Genomic DNA, 25245 nt, shown 5'->3' on the forward strand with positions numbered 1-25245 from the left:
TCTGCTGAATTACTGCAGAACTCGCAAGTGATGATATATTTTTTTTTTTTTTTCTTTACTACCTGTAAACGCCCATGTGTACAAGAACACATAGGCTAACATGAAGGGGGTTTAGAGGCAGAGGGAAAAAGTAAAAGGCCCCTTAAAGGTGGCGTTTGACTCCCAGTGTACATGAGGCTCCCACACCCCACCCCACCTCTGCCATTCCCTGCTGTACTTACCTCCGGGGAAGCTGAGCTGTCATTGCCCACCCAGCAGAGAAGAGTGGGGATTTCAAATCCCTGAACCAGCTCAGCTGCGTGGGCACTGACCGCTCTGCATTCTCTTCACTGGGTGATTATTAAAAGCTAGCAGAACTTATCACCAGGTAGGTAAGGCTTAAAGTTGGGTGGGGGGGGGGGGGGGGGAGAACGTCAAGTTCTGCTTTTAAAGTCTATATATAAACCCTCACTATGTAAAACAACCCATTCGGTTTAAAATAGAAATGGAAGGCAAAACATTTCTGTGTATTGATATAAATAAAATTATAAATGCCCCTTTTTTTTTTTTTTAATTTATTATTATTATTATTATTATTATTATTATTATTATTTTTTTTTTTTTACAAGTGATCACATTCCCTCAGCTGCATAAGAGCTGGGGGAGGAGAAACAGTAGCACACTGGTCTTCCCAATGAGGAGCTGTGTGTGGAGGTGTGGCTTCGGGAGAAGTCTGAACATTGGAGGAGAATATGTAAACTCAACATTTTCATATTCCTACTGTGTGCCTGCTGTACCATGTATTTGTATGAGAAAGTCCTCTGTTCTCTTTGTATTGCTTCCTTTGTGTGAAATCCCTGGTGTTCCTGCCAGTCACTTTGCTATTAAACACTGACCACACTAAGCAGGAGAGCACAGCGTGGTCAGTTCTCTAGCCATGTTGGAACTCAGCCTGCTCTCCTCCAATGGTCAGACTTGTCCTGACACGCCTCCCCCTGCACAGCCATTTACTGGCAAGCTCAGTGTGCTGCTGGTTCTCCTCCCCCAGCTCTTATGCAGCTGAGAACAGAGGTAATGTGATCACTTAAAAAAAAAAAAAAAAAAAAAAGGTGGTTGGGCATTTTATAATTTTTTTTATATTTATGCTCAATTGTTCTTTCTCTCATTTTTATTTCAAACTGAATTGGTTGTTTTGCAAGGTGATCTTTTACAATCACATGTCGGTGAGTAAATGGGGAAAACTGGAATGCCGCTGAGAACTGGTAAGTCTCCTTTGGCCTAAAAAGATCAACACAGAATAAGATTTGCTTCCTAGAAATTGTAAATACAATGACAAATATCATGCGTTCCATATAGTTATTGTAGTTTTCACATAGCAGCCCTTTGGAAGAAAGGTTATCCAAGCTGGGTGTGGAAGAGGAAATTAACTTGGCTGCCGAGCTTAAATCCGATCATTTGCATATCGTCAACCCTTCCAGCTTCAGAAACAGACAAAATTCTTATAGGTTATATTTAGAGTTCTAAACGCCTCTGCCATTTAAAACTATAGAGGACTTTTTTAGTCCGGGTTCTCTAACCTTTTTTTGGCTTGTGAATCTAGGAGCGTTGCTAAAATGCAGATGAGCGGATCTCCTAAATCAAATACAAAAATGTGTGCTGGCCTGCTTTAAAATCTTTATAGTGGATTGATTTTTTTTTTTTTACTTCTGCGTGTGACCTTTTGGGATCCTAAAACACCCCCTTGACCCCCCTGGTGTTCAAGAATAATTTATAACACTTATTTGTACACTTTTTTTTTTTTTGGTCAGCAATGTTAAATACATTTTTTTGTTAGATTAATCCTTTGTTTCTATTGTACCTCGCCGCTGCGTCCTCTCCGGATATGCGTGTCATCAATCCCAGGAGTCGGTGTGCATTCGCCGCTTATAGAATCACAGTGAGTGCGCCGCTCTATGCGTGAGAATGGAAGTCACATGCTGGGTAGCCAGCAGCGCGGTATCCCGCAAAGAGGAACAAATGGGCTTCAGATGCCCACACTAAAGATGGGAGCACGCTCCCTGGGGGCTACATTAAATGATTTAGAATACCAACATTTTATACAAATTCCATTGTAAATGGCATTAGGTGCAAACATCCCAGGGGTTATTTAAAAAATAAACAAACAAGCTGGAAGTCCGCTTTTAACTTTAATTTTTATCAAATGAATGCAATGTGTCAGCTGTTCTCAGACTTCTGTTCTAGGGTGGCTATATTCATTCTCCATGTCCCTCTTGTGTATGTGAAGGTAGCCACCCTTTCCTGATTGCACCCAAGACTACATATCTACCTGCAGACACATTCAGCTCCATGGGAATTGTAGTACACACAGAGCGGAGCATGTGACCAGAAATAACAGAGCTGCTAATTCTACGCTAGCAGCAGGCGAGGGTGCCCCGGCGGGAGCAGCAGGCAGGGGTGCCCCGGCGGGAGCAGCAGGCGGGGGTGCCCCGGCGGGAGCAGCAGGTGGGGGTGCAAGACGTGTTCCTTTTTTAGGCCCCTTTCACACGAGTGGTCAGATTGGGTCCGCCTGTCCATTTTTTTTTTTTTTTTTTTTTTTTTTATTAGGCAGACCTGAGCGAACCCTCCATTCTCCTCTATGGAGTGGCGGATGTAAATGGACTTGTCACCCGTCCTTTACTAGGCTTGGGTAACAACCTGTTGCAAGCTGCTGGCTGAGGGGCACTCAAAGGAGGGAGGGGCAGGAGCAGTGAAGAGGGCTCCGAGAAGAGGAGGATCTGGGCTGCTCTGTGCAAAACCAACTGCACAGAGGAGGTAAGTATAACATGTTTGTTATTTAAAAAAACAAACAAAGCGAGCCTTTACAATCATTTGAAGCACATCTCAACTTTTCATTTATCTTTCTAACCTGTCCTTCTGAATCAAATAGTTTATAGATTAAACAAAATGCAACTGTCATCCTTGGTTTTTTATTGCTGTCGATGAACACAAATGCTTCCTGGATTTCTATAGCCTGTTGGCTCCTGTATTGAACTGCTTGTGAATTTTTCTCGAAAAATTGTCTACACTTTGGGTTGTTGTGTTTTATTCCTTTGTGTTGGCGTTGTGTGGTCAGTGTAGATGGCAGTATTGTGTGTTGGTTTTTTTTGTTTTGTTTTTTTATGTTCAGCATGGAGCTGGGCAGCTGTTTCTTCAGTAGGAGGCGGAAGTTGCAGCACATGGTGCGCTACCTGAAGAACCACAGGTGGTCAGCAGCTGACGGCGTGACAGTGGAAGGGTGACGACGAATGTGCAGACAGAGTTTTCATGCCTTGCTGGAGGCAGCTGTGACATGCACCTGTGTCTGAAAGTGTCGTTTGTGGGAAGCCATCAGGCCGGTTATTTTTAGGAGATGTGTTGCCCATTTGAGATGGTTCCAGGAATCTTGTTTCCTTCTGCTTCCACGCTTGCTATATAGCAGCATAGATAGAAGAACTGACCAGTTTTGGGACAGGCTTCCTTCTCCACAACATTGGGGTGTGTGTCTTTTTTTTTTTCTCTTCCTTTTGCTAAATTTCAATTTGCAGATAGTGTTATGCTAATGAATGTCTCATTTTTTTGTCCTCATAGAGAAGTCTTGAGCATAGTGTGCGCATGTGTCTGTAAATGGCAGATGCGGCACACATGTGAGCTATCAAAGTGAAATAAATAATTCTGGGGCCCCAATTTATAGTTCTCTCTGAAATAACCCATAAAGGCTTTTAAAGCTTCACCAATTTTGTGTATTGTAGTTTTTCACCATTTCATTGGCACGCACAAGTTTTAGGATTGACATGTTTGATATCTAGTTACTCAAAGCCCCCCTTTGTCTATATCAGGGGGTCTCCAAACTTTCTCAACAAAGGGCCAGTTGACTTTGAGGGGGCCAGACTGTGGCCAGTGTGAGTAGAAAATGCCCTGGCGTCAATGAGTCAAGAATACCCCATCATTGGAGGAATATTTCCCCATTGTTTGTACCCAGGGAAGAAAAGGGGCCCCATCATTTGTGTCAGTGGGAGGACTAGTGTCCCGCCTTGGGGTGTCAGTGGGAGGACTAGTGTCCCACCTTGGGGTGTCAGTGGGAGGACTAGTGTCCCGCCTTGGGGTGTCAGTGGGAGGACTAGTGTCCCGCCGTGGGGTGTCAGCGGGAGGACCAGTGTCCCGCCGTGGGGTGTCAGCGGGAGGACCAGTGTCCCGCCGTGGGGTGTCAGCGGGAGGACCAGTGTCCCGCCGTGGGGTGTCAGCGGGAGGACCAGTGTCCCGCCGTGGGGTGTCAGCGGGAGGACCAGTGTCCCGCCGTGGGGTGTCAGCGGGAGGACCAGTGTCCCGCCGTGGGGTGTCAGCGGGAGGACCAGTGTCCCGCCGTGGGGTGTCAGCGGGAGGACCAGTGTCCCGCCGTGGGGTGTCAGCGGGAGGACCAGTGTCCCGCCGTGGGGTGTCAGCGGGAGGACCAGTGTCCCGCCGTGGGGTGTCAGCGGGAGGACCAGTGTCCCGCCGTGGGGTGTCAGCGGGAGGACCAGTGTCCCGCCGTGGGGTGTCAGCGGGAGGACCAGTGTCCCACCGTGGGGTGTCAGCGGGAGGACCAGTGTCCTAATAAAAATAATATTTAGTATTTTTTTATTCCCAAAAGGTGAACTTGACCTTTTTTAAGTGTTTGTTTTTTTTCCCTTTTAAAACTTGCATTTTGATAAATGGTTAAGCAAATATAAAATATTGCAATAACCACCTTTTTATTTTATTTTTTTTTTTTATTCTCCAGGGCCTCTGCTTTCAGAAAATGTTTTTGGGGTTCTAGCAAAAAAAAAAAAATGCTGATATTAACATGTATGTGAGAAATGTCAGCATTGCCTCGGGCAGCAAGTGGTTAAACACTACCATACTCTATCACTATAGCTTTGGCTTTACATACATTTTATTATATGTACATGTGGGGTGTATTTAAAGCGGTTGTAAAGGTGTTGTTTTTTTTTTTTTTTTAAAATAACAAACATGTTATACTTTCACTGTGCAGCTCGTTCTGCACACAGTGGCCCCGAACCTCGTCTTCTGGGGTCCCTCGGCGGCTGTTTCAGCTCCTCCCCGCAAGCATTCACCACCTTAATGCGAGCTCCCTCGCACGGTGGTGAGTGCTTGCGGGCGCGCTCCCGTGATACAGCCGGCGGCTATAGCCGCTCGCTGTATCACTCGGCCCCGCCCCCCGGCGCGTCGCGTCATCGGATGTGATTGACAGCAGCGCGAGCCAATGGCTGCGCTGCTTTCAATCCATCCACTGCAGCCAATCAGCGGCCAGGGTGAGCGGAGGAACAGATGTCGGGAACGCGAAGCTGACTTTCGAGGCGTCAGGTAAGTAAAACGGGGGGCCTGGGGGCGGCGGTTCTGTCAGAAGTTTTTTCACCTTAATGCATAGAATGCATTAAGGTGAAAAAATTTTTACCTTTACAACCCCTTTAAGTGAAGGCAACGTTCCGGAAGTCCTGTACATCCCAGAAAACACAGCACAGGGCAACACTCTGTGCCTTCAATACATACAATGCATACATAAATTGCATGAAAACTTTTTCTTAGAAACGCCTATTTGTCAGTGCCTACATTGATAAATGTAGAACTGTGAAAGGGAATGAAACGCTTCTTCTTCTTTTTTTTTTTTTTTTTGCCATCAAATAACATGTGCTATGTGTGGAATGTATGGAAGGTCTCACCTTCACTTCAGTTGTCAGCTGTGGCCTGCTAATGACCTTATTCTCTAGAAGAGAGTAGATGATGGCAAGGTGGCAAAATCTTTATTTTTGTCTGGCCCAGCTTTCATTATAGAGCGCCTGTGATCACACGGCAGACTTTAATAATATGCATATCTTTTGACATTTCTGCAAATGAGGCTTTTTTTTACTTTTTCCAAGTCTTTGCTGTCTATAAGCATCTTCAATTGTAAGTTTGCGGGAGCAGGGCCCTTCTAACCCTCTTGTTTTGAATTGTACTGTTTGGTGTATTGTCTCACTTTTATATTGTAAAGTGCTGCACAAACTGTTGGCGCTATATAAATCCAGTATAATAATAGTCTCAAGCACATGATTAAAAATGAGTATGATGACGACTAACACTGTTAAGGTGTTACGCTTTACTTGGTTTTCGTCATCTTTGCATGTGCTAATAGCAAATGGCTTATAAGTAAGCTTTCCTGAAATGCCCTGTGTCTGTTTAAAGGGAAGTATGGACTTTTGGGCTAGTTTACACTTGCTTCAAAATATGGCTTTGTTAAAGCTCTCTGAACGCCAGTTAAAGCTCCTGTCCTTAAATAAAATGGTTAGCTTTTAGTCCTGTTTACACCTGCTTTTGCTTGGTGCTTCGATGGGGCTTTGGTGGAGCTTCATTGAGGCTTCAGTGGGGCTTCAAGCGAGCTTTGCCATAGACTTCTATGGAGGCTTTGAAGACTCTTTGAAGCACCACGAAAGCTACATGGGGTATAATTTTTGAAGCAAAAGCAGGGTGTAAACAGGACTGTAAGCTAACTATTTTTTTTTAGTGACAGGGCTTTGACTGGCGTCTCCTTTTAAAAGGAACTTGGTGAGGGCAAAAACACGTAGAAGCCATCCTGGACTTTTTTAAAGATGCAAACTCCAGATCAATAACCCCCCATCAAGTCTAGTCACTGAGCTTGAATAGGTATGCTGGACAGGAGTAAATGTACATTTTTTTTTTTTTTTCTAAATAACTAGGTTAGGAGGCCATGATCACCATGATTGGTAGGAGCCTGCGTACCTTCTGGGGGGGGGGAGATTTGCTTTCAATTTACATTTACAAGGCTGAAGACTTTGCACCTTTACCGCTCCACTGGCAGTTGTTGAAATGGAGCTTGCTACTTATCTGAAATTAGGTCACGATGGTTCAGACTTCCAGGGGACACGGTGACAGATCGCCGAGATGCTTTGGGGGATTAACATATTTGTATCAGGGGTTGGGGGTTGTGCGTGGGGAGCTGTAGTCCCTGAAATTTGAAGCTTGTCCTGAGAACAGTTGTTAAATTACTTGAACAGATAGTTGTTGTTCAACTGTTCTTGTAGCCAAGACTGGAGTTAGAAAGCTACATAGGCATGTTTCCTTAGAACAGCCCCCCCTACAAGCCTTGTGCATCTACAGAGCCACTCGACTTATTGCTTTCGCAGTGGTAAATCTATCTTCAATCAAGTTCTAGTGCTTTTTAGTTACTATTATGGAGAAGTAATTTAGCCCAGACTGTTAAATAATTCCTAAAGCCAAAATATATTATTGGGGTTAAAAATAGATTTGCACAATCTTTGCTTGTGGCCATCTTTACCAAGATTAAAGGTGAGGGAAAATACACAATTTCAAACTTCCACCAGAACACAAATAGAGGGGAAATCTTCCAATGGGGACATTTGTTTTGCCAGTGGTCTAAGACTAGGTTCACATCTGAGTGGACATCCGCAAAGAAACACGTGCTGCTGCTTAACCCCACTGGCAACCCCATGTATTGGGAAGCGCAGCTCGCCTTCCCGATACTGGGGAAGCGCAGATCTCCTTCCCGATACTGGGGAAGCGCAGCTCGCCTTCCCGATACTGGGGAAGCGCAGCTCGCCTTCCCGATACTGGGGAAGCGCAGCTCGCCTTCCCGATACTGGGGAAGCGCAGCTCGCCTTCCCGATACTGGGGAAGCGCAGCTCGCCTTCCCGATACTGGGGAAGCGCAGATCGCCTTCCCGATACTGGGGAAGCGCAGATCGCCTTCCCGATACTGGGGAAGCGCAGATCGCCTTCCCGATACTGGGGAGGCGCGTCTGTCAAGTTAAAACATGCCTGATGAAGGTGTCCTGCGTGACTCCAAAACGTTGCACTCTCCTTGTGTTGTGATCATGCAATAATTTACATGTTTGGACGCTATCTACGCCGTTCCATGGTGTGCTGGCAAATATCTTCATCATACCGTCTACTAGGGAGGCGCGGCTCGCCTTCCGTCTACTGGGGAGGCTCGGCTCGGCTCCCCCCCACTATACGGTTTCCCTGTGCCCGTGTTTTTTGGAAAAAGTGCAGGGACCTCTACTGGGGAGGCGCGGCTCGCCTTCCGTCTACTGGGGAGGCACGGCTCGCCTTTCCCCTACTATATGGTTTCCCTGTGCCCGTGTTTTTTGGAAAAAGTGCAGGGACCTTTTTACTGCTTTTTTTTTACAGAGGTGTACAGCAGCCCATCCAAATGAATGCCTGAGCAAACGCAGCCACCGGAAACTGCATAGGTGTGAATCTGCCCATTTTCCTCACTTTGGAAAGATTTCCTCTCCTTTCCTGTTCAGCCTTCAGGAGAGGGTAAAAGAAAATCAAATGGTGAAAAGTGACCTGACCGGTACTTAAGCGGTTGTATCACCATTCTGAGCAATTTACTTTAAATGAACAATTGCAGGTTATACTATTGTTCTCAAATGTTTCTCTTCTTTCCTGCTTGTTTTGCGGCTAATCGTTCATTTTCGTTTTAATGACGGCGCATGCGCCCGTTCGCCCTAATTTTCCGGCAACCTTATGCTGCCGGAAAAATGCTGGGTCTATTCCGGGGCTGCGTCATTTCCTAGTGTCGGCCCCGAGATTCCGTGATACTCCTTCCCTATTGAGAAGCTGGGCAGCAGCAAGATCGGCTCCTATTGGCTGGACACAGTTTCCATAGCAACTGGAAACTAAGACGAGGCTTGGTTTCGGGGATTAATGCACACGCGCGGGATTATGGCCACAGATACATAGTGAGAGTGGAAATAAAGACTGTACAAGCACGGAAGGCAGGAGTTGTAATGGCGGCGAGATACAAGCTGGAGCATTCACAAAAACTTTATTCTAACAAGTAAGAAGGTGTATTTGGCATACTATATGCAGCGCTTTGATTGAAAACCGCAAAATTAAGTTATATATTGCGGATTTGTAGTTTACTACCGCTTTAACCATTTCCTACTCCTAAATAGGGGAATATGTTTTGTCTATAGATAGACTACTTAAGACTGAAAGCAGCAGCTTTAAAGCGGGGGTCCACCTATCTATCTTTTTTTTTTTTTTTTTGAGTTCATTCACAAACTTTTCTTCTCAGCATTACATACTCACATATTGTGTGTAATATGTCCGCCTGTGTCAAATTTCGTCGGAAAGAATAACTTATATTATTCACTGCAGGCGGTTTCCATCTTCATTGTGGGCATTTGAAGCCCACAAGCATTTATTTCCTGGATGCGGTGAATGCTGTGCTCCCAGCATTCACCGCTCGTTCCCGCACATGCTCAGTGGCATCCTGGGAAGCCTGAGACTAGCTCCCAGGAGTCTGGGAGAGGCTAGAAACACGCCTACTCCCACGGGAGAAGAACCAGGAAGTGCAAAGAAGAATAGAAAAATAAAAGGTAATTACGGCGATTTTAAATTTTTTTTAAACGGCATGTCAGCATCTAGGCCAGGAAGAGAATACATACAGATATTGTTCAAAATTTGGGTGGAATCCCGCTTTAAGGAGCGTATGTTGTGAAAGCAGAGGCCTTCAATGAAAATTGCCAGGCACTTCCTGATAAATGGGTCATTTTAAATGGATAAATGGGCCATTTGTGTATAATAAAGATAAGAAAATCTTTTTTTTCTTTTTTTTTTTTTTTCTTTGTATTTCAAGTGTGGCATTCACCACTTCCCTGCCTCCTGAAGCTTCCTGTGGGTCCTTATGATGGGGAACATCCTTAACCAATTGGAATGTTCAGGAGAATACAAGGCAATAATAGAAGTAGTATTTGCCTTATCTCTCTAGTGCCGCCTATCTTACACTCATTTTAATTGCTGCAGCCTCCATTGGAACCTTCAATATTCAACACCTATGGGGGTATTAGACCTCTGTTTACCCCTACACACTGTGATTCCATTCCCCATCCTCTACTTTTTCTACAGGACGCAGCAGTCACATAGAGGTCAGTGGATGAACCCAGAAAGGGTGAAAGGGGAAATAGTCCCGCTGTACAGGCGGATCCCAGCTTATTTTCTGCTAATGGCTTCAGGACTGCTTGCAGCTTAGCCTGACTGTGCCAACATCTGCAGTTTGGAATCATATTACCCTCTGCTCTGTCGGGTCCTCTTTTCTAGCTCCATCAACTGAGGCCTTTTCCACAGTCATCTAAGACTTTATGACCAAATCATCCAGTTATTTGCAGACCCTGATCGCAGAGATCTGATGGTAGCCTGTTTCATGGCAGTTTGCCCAGTTTGGACAGACCGATTGTCTGTCTTCTACTGAAGACCAGGTTGTCTCTGATTGGTGACTCTGGAATAAAAAAAAGGTCTTCCTTCCATCTGTCTTTTGGAAGATCCTCACAATGGAAGCCAGCTTGTCAAGCTGGAAAGGAGTCCTGGACACCCTGTCTGTGCCGAAGTCTCCTCTCCTGGTCAGCATCTGCGAGGCAAGTCTGAACAGACTGTCATTTTTTTTGCCTAAAGTAGCTTTTGTCTTTCCCATCAACCAAAACTGTTGTCTGGAAGAGGTTTGTGCTGTGAGAGTCCATCCCTCAACCACTGCTTCTTTCAGGGAGACATTTCCTATTAGGTATCCTGGATGAACCCTGTAAGGTTGCTTTGACTTATTGTTCTATCATGTCTAGGTGGCTCAGCCAGATCATCATCCAAGCTTATGGTTTTGAGGATCAGGTTCCACCCATTGCTGTCAAGAGATACTCTATAAAAGATCTGTCAGTGCTTCTTGAAAAATTCTGCATCAAACAACTGTTTCCCAGGCTGCCACCTGGTTTTCTGTTGACATGTCCTCGACGTTCCTACAGGTGGACCTTTAGGCCCGAATTGATGCCAGCTTTGTGTGTAAGGGCATTGAGTTGAGAGTTACATCTTGATTATAGAGTGGTCATCTACCCCGTAGAATCTCAAAACGCTTACAAACACATACTAGGCCAATTTAATGGACAGGATCTGATTAACCTACCAGCATGTCTTTGGAGTGTGGGAGGAAACCCGAGTACCCGGAGGAACCACACACAGGCACAGGGAGAACATGCAAATTCCAGGCATATGGTGTCGTCGTCAGGATTTGAACCAGCGACCCTGTTGCTGCTAGGTGAAAGTGCTACCCACTACACCACTGTGCTGCCCTAATTTTGGCTCTTGGAGCTGCAAGCAGTCCCCATTTTTTCTGTTGAGTTTTCTTGGGCCTGTTAGGGGCTATTGTGTTGCCCAGCCCTCTGTGGGACAGCTTTTGGACATCCTGAAGTTTAAATGTTCTGTGTCCCTCAATTCAATGGATGAGAAATTGGGATTTTTGTATTCATTGTACAATCCATTTCTTGGTATCCATTGGGTGATAGATGGTGATAATGGATCAGTTGATCTTTAGCTGATACCGATCTTGTAGTGGGGGCTTCCCATAATTCTTCCCAGTCATCTAAATCAAGACATCAGTTGCCCAAAATCCTCATCATATCGCATTGCCAATTTTTTCTGCCTTCAACACATCAACTTCAGGGACAACATGTTTATTTGCTGCCTAATATATCCCACCCACTTTCAGATGCCATTGTAACCAGATACTCAGTGGTATTCACTTAACCCGTCAGCGGTCATAAAGTAGTTCTAAAACCTTACTTATACCTAGTGGAAGTGACTAGTCTCAGATGATACACAGAGATGAAATAGATTATTCTACATACAGTAAGTTTTATATCCGTTCAAAGTCCAGAATTTATACAGCTTGCCTGAGCTTTCAGAAAGCAGGTGGCTTCGGTCTCAAGTTGCATAGTGTGAGTTGATTGGAGGGAAGGAACACCCCCCCCCCCCCCCTTCACACAGCTTATGGGAACAGAGCTGAGGCTCTCAATCACAGGCTGAATACACCTGAAATACAATTTGGCGATCTGTATATGATTTTACATTTTGACCATATTCATGCTTTAAATATGTAAAAGTAGCATTAAAATTATATTTGGTTATGATAACTTGCAGCGTCCTTTTTAAATGGGTTCTGTTGTAGGTTTAGCGTAACACTTTATCCCTACACCAATTCTCCATAAATAGCTACTATGCTTGTTATCAGGAAATTGATGAAATGAAGGGTAGCTGTGCTATTTCTGGCTGTACTTTGTGTTGGTTTGTTAGTCCTATGCTGCATTGTATTCTCTTCTTCTACATTGAGCTGTGTGTCTTGTTTCCTTTGTTTGGATCATACAGCTGTCATCACAGGCCCATTCCCGTCACTGTTTCCAGGCTTGGCACACAACACGGCTGTTGACTGAAATGCAATAGTCGCATTGAGTAACGGCCGTTCACCTGGTTTCCTCCTTTCATTGTTCTGCTGCTGCTGCCGCCTGTGTTTATTGCCAAGCAGATGATACTGAGAAGGAGACTCCGTTTGTTTAAGGCCATTGGGAATGTAGGTACAGATAGCATTGATGTACACCATGGCTCAGCCTTTGTGTGTCTGTAAGATTGCTTCATAGTTGGTAAATATAGCAGAGGTCAAGGGGCTTAAAGGCTTCTGTATCACATGTGTGTTTTGTATGTTGTTTCTCTACAGTTTTAATATGAACTCATTAAAATTGTTCCAGTTGTCATATTGATCCTGCATACCAGGCCAAGTAGACTATTCCCATACCTGGAATGGCGTGAAGCAAGTGGATGCTATAGCAACTACCATCTGGGAGCCCGTGTCCAATCACATCAGCACACCATGGATCATCAGAATGACTTGCTAAATTTTAAATTTTTTTTCAATAGAATAAAATTTTATTCATTTTTCTTTCCCTTTTAACCCTGGGACTGCCTGTACTTCAAGGAAGAGTTTTTTATCCTTTCTAACTTTATGAGAAACATAGAAAAAATGCATTTTGGGGATGAGAGATATAGAGATATAGAGATATAGAGAGAGAGAGAGATATAGAGAGAGAGAGAGAGAGAGATATCTCTATATCTATCTATATATCTCTTTCAGAATATGTAAACCCAACATTTTAAATTCCTGATATGTGCCCGCTGTACCATGTACTTGTATGAGAAATGATCCTGTTCTCTTTGTATCGCATCCTTTATGTGAAATCCCTGGTGTTACTGCCAGTCCCTCTGCTTTCCTGACCACACTAGGCATGAAAAAACAGCTTGATCAGTTTTCTAGCTGTGCTGAGAACTGTGTGCTCTCCTCCAATGATCAGACTTGACCTCGTACCACCCTTTCCTGCACAGCCTTTCACTGGGAAGATCAGTGTGATGCTGTTTCTCCTCCCCCCAGCTCTTATGCAGTTGAGAACAGGGGGAATGTGATCACTTATAACAAAAAGGGGGGGATGCTTATAGTGTACTATATATTTTGCCTTTCATTTCTATTGTACATGGAATGGGTCTTTTTTTTACAAGGAGATTGTTTACATAAGCTTTAAGGACTTGTGTGGACAAGTATCTGCTCTACGTTTTGACTTTGAAGCTTTTTTAGTTGCAAGTTTTTCTGAGGCTGCTTTCTGTCTTCCTTGATGTAACACATCTTGGATCTTTTGGTTTGTAGGCAGCAGGGCAAACACAGGCCGTGTACCCAGGTGCATACATTGAGTATCTCTATCAATCCTAATAGGTCCTTGACTTAAAGCCCTTGCTCCATTCCATAAAGTTCACTTATTCCATTAATGCTCCACGGTGGGCGCTATCGCTGCACAAACATGACTTGGAAAAGGGTACGAAGGGTTACCCTCACATGACTTGGATATAACGTGTGTCCAAACACTGTAGGACATATGAAAATTATGAGTAGCGTGTTCATAATGGCATTACTATTCCCAGGCAACTGGACATTGTCCATTACTTGCCATTCAATACTACTTGTACCTGTCCCCCTTCCAAGGTATCCGCAACTTTCTCTGTACTAGTTGGATAATTATTTGCTCTTTTGCCATGGCTGAGATTAGTGTTCTTGCACAAACTCCACACACATCAGCAGGGTTTCTCCAAATTAGAGACAAATTTATCTTTATTGTTTTTTCAAAATAATATGAGTATGGAAATAAAGCCACTACAAGACTGAGTAAAGTCATAAACACAGTGCATAAACCACAATGAGTAAATTACAGTTTTGACTAACGATCACATAAATAAGAGCTATACACATGTGGTCTCGGAGTAAAAAAAATAACCTAAAAATATGGTGGCATAGATCCTATGGAGGGATATGAGGAAGAGAAGAGAAAGGGAGAAGGAGACGACCTGTGATGGCCGAGACTAAAAGTAAGAAAAAGAGACAGTCTTGAGCGACACCCAGAACAATGATATCATAAAAGGACAATAGGGAGGCAAGCTGCAAACACCGAAGACTACAGCCCCGAGGTTCTCAAAGGGGACCACCAGCGAGACCTTCTCACCATCTATTTAGGGGGCTAAGATGGTGCCGATTACAGTTGGGCCGTACCTAGAGCATTTGGCACCCGGGTCGGATCCTATATCTCCCCCCCCACACACACACACTTTAAAATTTAAAAATGCCTCTGCACCCCCCAATATCTTTGTCACTACCATGTACCCCCTCTCCACAACTGCACCTCTGGACCCCTTTACATTACCCAGCCCCCCCCCCCCCCCCCGGTCTGGACCCCTGCACATTACTCAGCCCCCCCCCCCCCCCCAGGTCTGGACCCCTGCACATTACACAGCCCCCCCCCCCCTCATATTACACATTCACAGTCACCTGGGTACGGTTCGCACCCAGGGCATCCTGCCACAGCTTGCCACTCCCTACCCTGGCTGTTACCGCGCCGCTGCCTGTGCCTGGCGCCCCACTCTCATCGCTTCACTCAAGGGTACGCCACTGGTTGGTTGGTACGCCACTGGGGCCGTAGCATCTGCTTGAGGGTATCAGAAGTTCATAGCTACAGTGCTATGTGAGTCCAACTTTCCCAGACCACCTATGGAAGGATTTCCATCACTTTTCCACAAAAATCAATCCTTTGAATAAAATGTTTAGCATTTGCCACCCAGCGTATGCTATATATACCTACGTTGTGGCTATATTACGATCATGGCTGCAGTTATGATCCTGATATCAAAATGTGAAATGGGCTTTCATGTAAACGTGATCGGAATGGCTCTACACCGTCGGTTACACAGATCTTATGGCAGCTGATTCCTGCTAGATCCACTGAAATTCAAGCCCTGGTTCGACAAGTTGATTTAAAATATGAGCTGAATGGAAAAATATATCAGCTGAACGGTGACTGCATTAAATGCAGACACATTTGGGGTATTCGGCAGCCTGAATCCAGGTGTTGACAGTGCAGATTCCTCCATACATGCTGTTTATTGTGGATGGAGACATTTATTAATCCCCCCCCCCCCCCCCCCAAAGGCTGAATGAGGGAAAACAATACATGTATGGGTAGCCATAAACATTGAGATTTCTGCATCCACACTAAACGTGATAGAGAGATCCATCCATAGTTTGCTGCCAGCTAATGTGTTTAGACAGTAGACACTTGCAGCTGTCGGAATACCCTAACAGTGACTGCATACAGCCAGGAATACATAGATGAATATTTGTCCGGTTCAGCAGGGACCCTCCGAATTTCGATCCATGTTATGGGCAGGCTTGGTTGTACGCAAGCTGATCTATTGATTGACTTCTGTACAGCCAGCCTGTCTGTGTTGTGTGTGGTTTTTTTTTTTTTTTTTTTGCGAGTGATCAGGGCCGCCGGCCATAGCCGGCAGCGATAATCATTGTATTCTGTTGGCGAGGAAGGCTCCCCACTGTCAGAATACAATCCCACAGTGGGAAGGATTCCACTTCCAACGTGAATGTGTGGTTTAGGAAAAAAAAAGAAAAAAAGATCAATGTATGGGGGGCTGCCTAAGAACAAATTAAGTCACCGGCTGATCTTTCACCCAGCTCCTTTGGGTTTTTTTTTTTTTTTTTTTTTTTTTTTTTTCAATTGAAGTTTGGTGAGCCAGGTAGTTCAAATGTGGCCACTCATAGCTCAAAGTTTGACCGAATCGGCCAGAGTTCAACCCGTTTGTGGCAGACTTTAGATGGTTTACATATATATACATTATTCATATTAATATGGGGGAAGCCTACATACATAAAGACACTATTTTATTTTTAGGATATGAAGCACAGCACGCATTTATTATGGACACTGTAATTTTTTTTTTTTTTTTCCACTATAAATTTATTTTGGATATTTTTTTATTGAGGATTCTCTTATTTGTAAGCTGTCTGTCTTGAAATCTTTTAATGCGCCTTACTTCTATATAATTCTTTTAGAATTACTGTTGGGCAGGATAGATATAATTCAGTGATTTTAAAAAAAAAAAAAAATTTTTTTTTTTTTATTTATATTGGATTTTTTTGATTTAAAAAAAAAAATCGTTTTATCAAATTTATTTTAATAAAATGCTTTTGGAGTAAAAATCTATCTAAAGATAGTTTTCTATTTAAGATACAATAATAGTTTAGTTTATTCAGCATGAAATGGAGCTTAGTTATGTAGCATGCGGCTGTATATTCTGCAGTATTTACATTTTTGATAAACTCATTCAATAGCTGAGATAACATGCACTGCATGAATTCACACAATGTCACAGTAACCATTAATAAAACAGAGTTCAGGAATATTCCTTTAGTTTATCTCCTTGTTTTGCAAATCTATGTACACTACAAACTGTATGATTGAATCGGTTCTGATATCACTGTTTTACTAACCTGACAGCTTATTATTCTAAATAGGAAATCTTCATTTTGTTTGCAAATATTAAAGATTCTAACTACCAGCAAGAATAAGTCCTAACATTTAAAGAGCACCTGTCATTTCAGATCCATCGTGGCAGTGCCTGTTAACGGGCATCCGCTTGTTGTTTCACCTCCGCATCACCAGCCGTCCTATTAAAGTGAATGGGACTGTCGGTGAGTCAAAAGCCGGTCAGAGGAGGAGCCACTGCAGGACAGAGATGACAGTTGCTCTTTAAAAAATGTTGATTTTAAATCGAGCCTTTTTTACCCGTGATTTAATTTGATTTAAATCAAATGCACCCTGCTCCAAACATACAGGTACCGCTTTGTTGGGGTTTTTTTTGGATATAAAGCACAGCATGCATTTGTATCAAACCCTGACTTTTTAAAATGTAATTTTTTGGAATATATTTTAATACTTTTATTGAAGATTATTTTATTAGTAAGCTGCCTGTCTTGAAATCCATTAATGTGCCTTGTGTTTTTTTTTTTTTTTTTCTTTGCAGATTTTCTATTTTGTACATTGTTTTGTATATACTGTATATGATGACTTCGGTGGGAAATGAACGTACCCGGGGCACTCGGGAAAAAACACAGATTTCAACTCCACAGACACAACCACAGAAACAGGTACAGGTAGGTCTTCCCAGCTGGATCCGGGATAAAAGTCTTGCTTTCTTTTCAGGATAAATGCACACGTGGTGAAAACACCTTTTGTGGTCTCTCCCACCAGCTTCTGACTTCAGGTTGTTTCCGCTGAGTATTTTGAGACTAACTGTGTGACAGTTGTCCTCTTGGCAGCAGATTGACTTTCATTGCATTGTAAATGAGGTGATTGTCAACCAGGGGATCATATCCTGCTACTGAAGCTCATGTGTATCGAAGAAGAAGAGAGTTTAATCTTCCATAGAGATCAGCGATCGGTCAGGAGCTTCTGCCCTAAATTGGAACTGTGCCGTCACACGAACGTTCCTGCTCAATTGAGGGAGAAAAAAAAATGTGCAAAAATTCTCTTGGGGAGGGACAGAAGCGATTGGAAAAGGTTTTTCCAATTTTCTATCCCTTTCCACCAAAAAAGATGGTTGAGGGGTGTCCCCAAAAGACATCAGATTTGACCTGGATCTTGGAACTGGCATATGATTCATATGGAAATCTTGAATCACGTGACCTCCAGAAGATTTCATGACCAGGCCATGTTTTGCGATACAGCACTGCGTTACTTTGACAATTGCGCAGTTGTGCGAGACTCTGCCCAAATAAAAATAGTTTTTTTCCCACAAATAGAGCTTTCTTTTGGTGGTATTTGATCACCACTGCGGTTTTGGTTTTATTTTTTGCACTATAAACTAAAAAAGACAGACAATTGTGAAAAAAAAAAAAAAATTACTTACTTCTATAAAACATATCCAATAAAAAAACAAAGTAAAAAAAATCAAATTTCTTCATAAATTTAGGCGTGTGGTGGAAAATATAAAGGTTCTCCTATAAGCAAATAATTCCATGCGCTAATGAGCACAATCATAGCTCCGAGAAAGCGTGCTTGTTTATCTCCAAGTAACACAGACGGACGCTGGTATCATGTTGAGCTTAGCAAAATCCTCTCTACCATGGTATGCTGCTTTTATTTATACTGTAAACATGTATACCAAAGGAAGGTGGTGGCTTCAGAATCGGCCAATCGGACACTTGTATTCTTTCAAAGGAACTAATCACACACATGTATATATTCAAATAGAATTCCAGTAGTGACGTGTGCAGATTGTTGTGTGCAGAGCTTTTTGCAAGACACAAAGTGTCTCACAATTTGAACACTACTTACATGGCTCTGAACACGATCGTGTGCACATTCCCACTGCTACCAATGACGCGAGCCGTACTCTTATGCTCAGTGGGCCATGAATTTTGTATGGTTATGCTATGGTTCCCATGTACGCAGATCTGCTTGGAGCGTTAATGCAGCCGCCATGAGGTTTCCAGTCTCTTGGTGAGGCATGAACTAACAACCCTAAAAGAACAAACAGATCTGCCCTGTCCACGGGAAGGTTTCCACAGCCAATGATCTTCCACCAACGTCTGTATGTGCGAACACGCTCGCATGAGCGTATTACACAAAACTGACACTGGGGGACATCTGACAACCTACATTAATAAAAATTTCCACAACAGGCTTCATATTTTTGGTAAAAAAAATCCCAATAAGCGTATATTGAGTCGTTTTGGAGAACGTTATAGTGTCCACAAACTGTGGGATATAATTATGGAATTATTCATTATTATTATTGTTTTTTTTTATACTAGTAATGGTGGCGATCAGCGACTTATACTAGTACTGCGATATAGCAGGGGACAGTCGGACACTTTGCTGGAACTAGAGACACTAATACAGTTATCAGTGCTAAACACTGTCACTGTACTAATGACACTGGCTGGGAAGGGGTTAAACATCTAGGGTGATCAAAGGGTTAACACTGAGCCTTGCCAGTGTTTTTGTGTACTGTTAGGTGCGTTTACTAAGGCAAGAGATGGAACACAAAAAAATCCATTCCCCCCCCCATGTCAGAACTGAGATCTGCCTTTTTTTTTTGCATAGGCAGATCTCAGTTCTGTGTGTATTACTGATGATCAGTAGGTGCCAGCAGACCTCCAGTGCCCGGCACCCGCAGATGGGCTTCTGGTGTGAATAATCACAGCAGAAGTGGTGCGTGCACACCACCTGCAGGCGGAAGTGCAGAATCTCGTATCTATATACGTGATTCTGCACAGGAGAGCCGTCCTGTACCAATAAAACTGCTATGGGGTGGACGGCAATTGGTTAAAGGATTTAATTCACCTTTTCAGAAAAATTTAATGGTGAACTAACATTGTATACCCTGCCCACTTCCCTTGGTCCCACTGTACTTGTGCCCGTGGGTACTGAGCTGTCACCGCCCATGCTGCTGGTGAAGCGATCCAGGGATTTGAAGTCCCTGCTCTTGTCCCTCTTCTCTCTGCAGGCTTTCAAAGATGGAGCAGAGCGATGCTCTGTGCCGGAGCTGACCCATCAGAATCGCTGTGATCTGTCCGGAAAACACTTCACAGAGAAGAGTGGGGATTTCAAATACCCCGGACTGGTACATGGGCTACATGGACACTGACAACAGGGACGGAGGTTAGGGGCGCGGGTGTTGCGGCGTTCACCTTTTATTTATTTTGAAAAGAGGTAAACTTAAATTTTAACAAGTTAACAATCGCCCTGATGTAGCTTTACTGCTACAGGGCGGCTGCTTTGCGCAGACTGGATAAAGCTCTGCCTGTGTAAACAATGCAGAGCCATCCTGTCAGCAGGAATGTGCTGGATTTTGTTTACCTAAAAAGCGGGGAATAAAATCTAGCACATCCCTTGGTGAAAGCAGCACACTGTACACACACAAACACTGGTTAGGCACACATTTAACCCTTTGACAGTCAGTACAGTGACTTGACGCTGATCACTGTATTAGTCTCACTGGTTCCCACAAAGTGTCACTTAGGGGTAGATTTACTAAAACCAGTGCACTCAGAATCTGGTGCAGCTGTACATGGTAGCCAATCAGCTTCTAAATTTAGCTTGTTCAATTTAAGTTTTGGCAATAACACCGGGACCACGATTGGTTTTCATGCAGAAGTGCACCAGATTTTGCATTCTCCCGCTTTAATAAATAAACCCCTTAATGTCAGATTGTCTGCCGCAACATCGCAGTCCCGCTTTGTCGCCATTGCAACCATTACTATTTAAAAAAAAAAAAAAAAGAGTTTACGTTTTGCGCAAACCAATCAATATACGCTTATTTGGATTTTTTTACCAAAATTATGTAGCAGGACACTTATTGGCCTAAATTTATGAAGAAATGTTTTTTTTTCTTTTTTAACCTTCTTATTGGATATGTTTTATAGCGGAATGTAAAAAATATTATTATATTTTTTTCAGACTTGTCGGTCGTCTTTTGTTTATAGCGCAAAAAAGCCAGAGATGATCAGAGATGACCACCAAAAGAAAGTTCTATTTGCATGACCACGCAATTGTATGTAAACCACTTGCTGACCAGCCGCCACAGTTTTACTGCGTCAGAATGGCACGGCTGGGCGAAGCGACGTTATGTTACGTCGCTTCGCCCTGTGGCCACTAGGCCTCCAGAGCCGATGCGAGTCCCCGGCGGTCACAATCAGCGCCTGGCTCCCGTGATCGCTGCTGAGACACGGAGAACCGGGATCTGTGTGTGTGTGTGTGTGTGTGTGTGTGTAAACACACAATTTCCAGTTCTCTAAGGGGAGAAGTGACAGATTGTCTGTTCATACAGAGTATGAACAGCGTCTATCTCTTCCCTGCACAGTTCCCTCCCCCCTTCAGTTAGTAAAAACAGGGAACAAGACCCCTTGATCGCCCCCTAGTGTTAACCCTTTCACTGCCAGTGACCTTTTTACAGTAATCAATGCATTTTTTATAGCACTGATCGCTGTATTACTGCCAATGGTCCCAAAAATGTGTCAAAATTATCCGATGTGTCCGCAATAATGTCACAGTCCCGATTAAAAATCAGAGATCACCACCATTACTAGAAAAAAAAAAAAATTAATAAAAATGCCATAAAACTATCCCCTATTTTGTAGACACTATAACTTTTTCACAAACCAATCAATATACGCTTATTGCGATTTATTTATTTATTTTATCAAAAATATGTGGAAGAATATATATCGGCCTAAACTGAGGAAAAAAAAATTGTTTTATATATTTTTGGGGGATATTTTTTATAGCAAAAAGTAAAAAAGTTTTTTTTTTTTTTCAAAATGGTCGCTCTTTTTTTGTTTATAGCGCAAAAAATAAAAACCGCAGAGGTGATCAAATACCACCAAAAGAAAGCTCTACTTGTGGGGAAAAAAGGACGTCAATTTTGTTTGGGTGCATTGTCGCACGACCACGCAATTGTCAGTTAAAGCGACACAGTGCCGAATCGCAAAAAGTGCTCTGGTCAGGAAGGGGGTAAAATCTTCCGGGGCTGAAGCGGTAACGCAGTGCCATATAGTAAAAAATGGCCTGGTCATGAAGTGGGGTGAATGTTCCGGAGGTCAAGTGGTTAAAGCAGAACTCTGGGCATCAAAGTAATTGCATCTCCCCTTCTCATCCTCTATCCCTGGACAGTGTACGCTTCTCAAAAATGAATCTAAAATTTCCAGCTTAATTCTTTTATAAATCTATTTTTTGAGACCAAGCGGTTTGGGACCGAATGGACTGCTTCTTTCTCGCACAAATCATGAGTTCTTACTGAACTTCTTACTACTTCCAGGTCAGTTGCTAATAAAGCATTGAAGGCACAGACAGCCAGGGAACTAGCATTTTCTAATGGCAGTCTGCGGTGGCCAATGTTATTTTTCTCTCATGACAGGTTTTACTTTCCTTTAGAATTGTTTTATGTTCTTTTTTTTGGTGGTTTTAACCATTTTAAAAACTACATAAGCCTATTACTGTTTAGTCATTCCCAAGCTTAAAATGGTGCACAGAGTTTACAGTCTTTATTATTGTGTTTTTGTTTTTTTTTTCTTGTAGGCAACAGCTGAGCAGATCCGCCTCGCACAGATGATCTACGATAAAAATGATGCAGATTTTGAAGATAAAGTAAAACAGGTGAGTTGAGGGTAAAGCCTGGTACACACTACGGTTTTTTGGGTTTCACAAAAAAAAGCTGACAGCTCCGGTCCGGAACCGCTGTACTAACCATGTGAGGTTAATCCAGCGATCTCCCTCGCTGAACTGTTGCGTTCCAACAGGGCGACCCCCCCCCCCCCCCCAACCAACAGCTGACATACATACGGGCAGAATGTCGGACAGTATATTTTGTACCGGCAAATGTCTCCCAACATTTTCTGCCCCTGTGTATGGGGCTTATGGCAGGCCATATACGGTGCAAATTGTTTGCAGGAAAGAAATTCGTACTATTCCCCCATCGGCACAGACAGTGCTAACAGGGGAATCCCTCCTGCCAAACAATTGTCTGCTCCCAGCGGGATGCCTGGGGAAGCCGTCCCCGCCGGGAGAAGACCATGATTATCGCTAGCGGCTATAGCAGCCACTTGCGATTAATCTGAAGTGAATCCAGCAGGCTGGTTGTACCCAAACTGATCGATCAATCAACTCGGTACATTAAGACGTTCATTAATGGTTCGAATCTTGGCCGGCTCCTGCTAAACCACCCGAGATTCGAACTGCCTGTGGCTGGCCTAAGGGCTTGTTCACATTTGACTAAATACCTAACTCTTAACAAACACTCCTATAGCGTTAATGCGCTTTAGTATGGGCGTTAGACTGGAGTTTTTACAAGCGTTATTGATGAGTTAATACTCTTTAACCACTTCTGGACCAAGCCTATTTCTGACACTTGATGTTTAAGTTAAAATCAGTATTTTTTGCTAGAAAAATAATTGGAACCCCCAAACATGAGATTATATATTTTTTAGCAAAGACCCTAGAGAATAACACGGCAGTCATTGCAATATTTTCTGTCACATGGTATTTGCGCACTTTTCTTATTTTTTTTTTAATAAAAAAAAAAATAAGAAAACTAAAGTTGGTCCAATTTTTTTGTATAATGTGGAAGATGTTATGCCGAGTAAATGGATACCCAACATGTTATGCTTTAAAATTGCATGCATTCGTGGAATGGCGACAAACTACTGTACTTAAAAATCTCCATAGGCGCCGTTTAAACATTTTTAACGGTTACCAGTTTAGCGTTACGGAGGAGGTCTATTGCTAGAATTATTGCTCTCGCTCTAACGATTGTGGCGAAGCCTCATTTGTGTGATTTGAACACCGTTTACATTTGCGGGTGCAACTAACGTATGCATTTTCTTTGGTGCGCGGGGACAGGGGCGCTTTACTTTTTTTTTTTTTTTCTTGTTATTTTATTTATTTTTATTGAACACTGTCCCTTTTAGAAAAAAATAAAAATAAAAAAATCTCATCACTTTTATTGCTGTCACAAGGAATGTAAACTTCCGTTATGACACTAATAGGCACAGAAAGGTACTCTTTATGGAGGAAACGGGGGTCTAAAAGATCCCAAATCTCTCCTTTGCACTTCAAAGTATTCAAAACGCCAAAATAGACGTTTTGGAATACCGTAATTTTTTTTTTTTTTTAAATCGGCGGCATTGGCAGCCGAGTAAACTGAAAGTGACGTAACATCGCTTCCATGTTTTTACATAGGAGACCCTTTTAAAGCCGTTCAGGACTCCAAACAGCTGGCGACTTGACGGAAGGCGGCAGGATGAAATGTCCCCTCCCGCTCCTTATAATGGCCGAGCGGCTCATTAGCCGCATCGGTTGTTATCATGAGATAACCGACCACTAGCTCTAAAAAAACGGTAACGGGGTGATGCCTGCAACAGGTACGTGATTTTGCGTGAAGTGGTTAAACTCCCTAAATGCGCGATTTCGATGCATTTGATGCGTGTTAAGGTGTGTTAAAACTGCTCCACAAACACCTATTTTTAAAAGGGAAGTGACGTTACAGGAAATAAACAATTTGAACGTTTCATTTATTCTCCCTCTCCTTTGAAGAAAATGATTTCCAACTGTTTGCACAGACCAGTTCACATATTTCAATCCATGATTCATGCTTTCTGTATGCATCACAGTAGTGTGCTGTGCTGGGATCGTATATAATTCTGGCCGGCTTTCTACCTCCTGCATCAACAGACAAGTTGATGTCGGCCATCTTCAAGCAGCATAAACAGGAAGCGCATAGAAAGAAGTGACTACAGGACACTCAATGATTTCCTCTATCATTACCGCATTGTGCGGATTTTTTTAAATTTTTTTTTTTAACTAATTTCAATGTGCCACAACTGCACTGCGAATGCCTGCTAGTGTGTTTGTGGAGCATTACCATAGACTTGAATGGCAGGCGTTGAAAGGCTTCAAAGGCCTCCAGACTCGACATTAGCCTTCAACTTTGAAGCAAACCAACGCAACGCTAACACTTCATGTTTTCATAATGTGAAAAGCACTGTGTGCTTGTATTATTTGCATACAAAAGCCTGCTTTCAATGCCAGTGTGAACTTTAGACAAAGCATTTGTCCGTGTTGGCCTCTCACATATGAGTTATGCTCATTATCTTCTGCTGCTTGGCAGTCCTGCGTTAGTTTTAGAATGTGAAAACCGTTGGATTTTTGCACATGTGCACAGTGCATTTACTGAAGTGCTGGCTGCAGAGGGGCTAGGTGTACTTTAAAGTGGAAGTAAACTCCCATCTCTGACTTCTACCTATAGGTAAGCCAATAATAAGGCTTACCTATAGGTAGTGTAAATATCTCATGAACGTGCGCCGTTTAGGAGATATTTACTGAACATGCAGCCAGTGACGTCACCAGCGCATACGTTGTGAAGGAACAGCCTGTGCCGTAAGCGGCGGGTCCCGTGCGGGAGTGAGGGCTCCGCCAGTCACACAGCTGGAGTCCGCCGACCTTGAAGACTGGGTCAAGATGAAAGTGCCTGCAGCGGTGATAACCCAGTG

The 25245-nt window shown here is 43.2% G+C and overlaps 1 protein-coding gene across 14 annotated transcripts in view; it reads left to right on the plus strand.

Moving 5' to 3' along the window:
- UBAP2 (ubiquitin associated protein 2) overlaps window positions 1–25245 on the plus strand; it is a 122630-nt gene that overhangs the window by 38846 nt on the left and 58539 nt on the right. For 12 of the 14 annotated variants that reach the window (XM_073618283.1, XM_073618275.1, XM_073618335.1 and 9 more), the window contains exons 2-3: window positions 17220–17349; window positions 22277–22354. In XM_073618283.1, the coding sequence (XP_073474384.1) occupies window positions 17257–17349; window positions 22277–22354 (171 nt within the window). In that variant the 5' untranslated portion in view covers window positions 17220–17256. Of the gene's footprint in view, window positions 1–17219; window positions 17350–22276; window positions 22355–25245 lie in introns of those variants that run through there. The other 2 variants (XM_073618318.1, XM_073618379.1) reach the window with 2 other exon arrangements.

This window comes from Aquarana catesbeiana, linkage group LG01, assembly GCF_042186555.1.
Source record: "Aquarana catesbeiana isolate 2022-GZ linkage group LG01, ASM4218655v1, whole genome shotgun sequence".
Taxonomy (NCBI): Eukaryota; Metazoa; Chordata; class Amphibia; order Anura; family Ranidae; genus Aquarana; species Aquarana catesbeiana.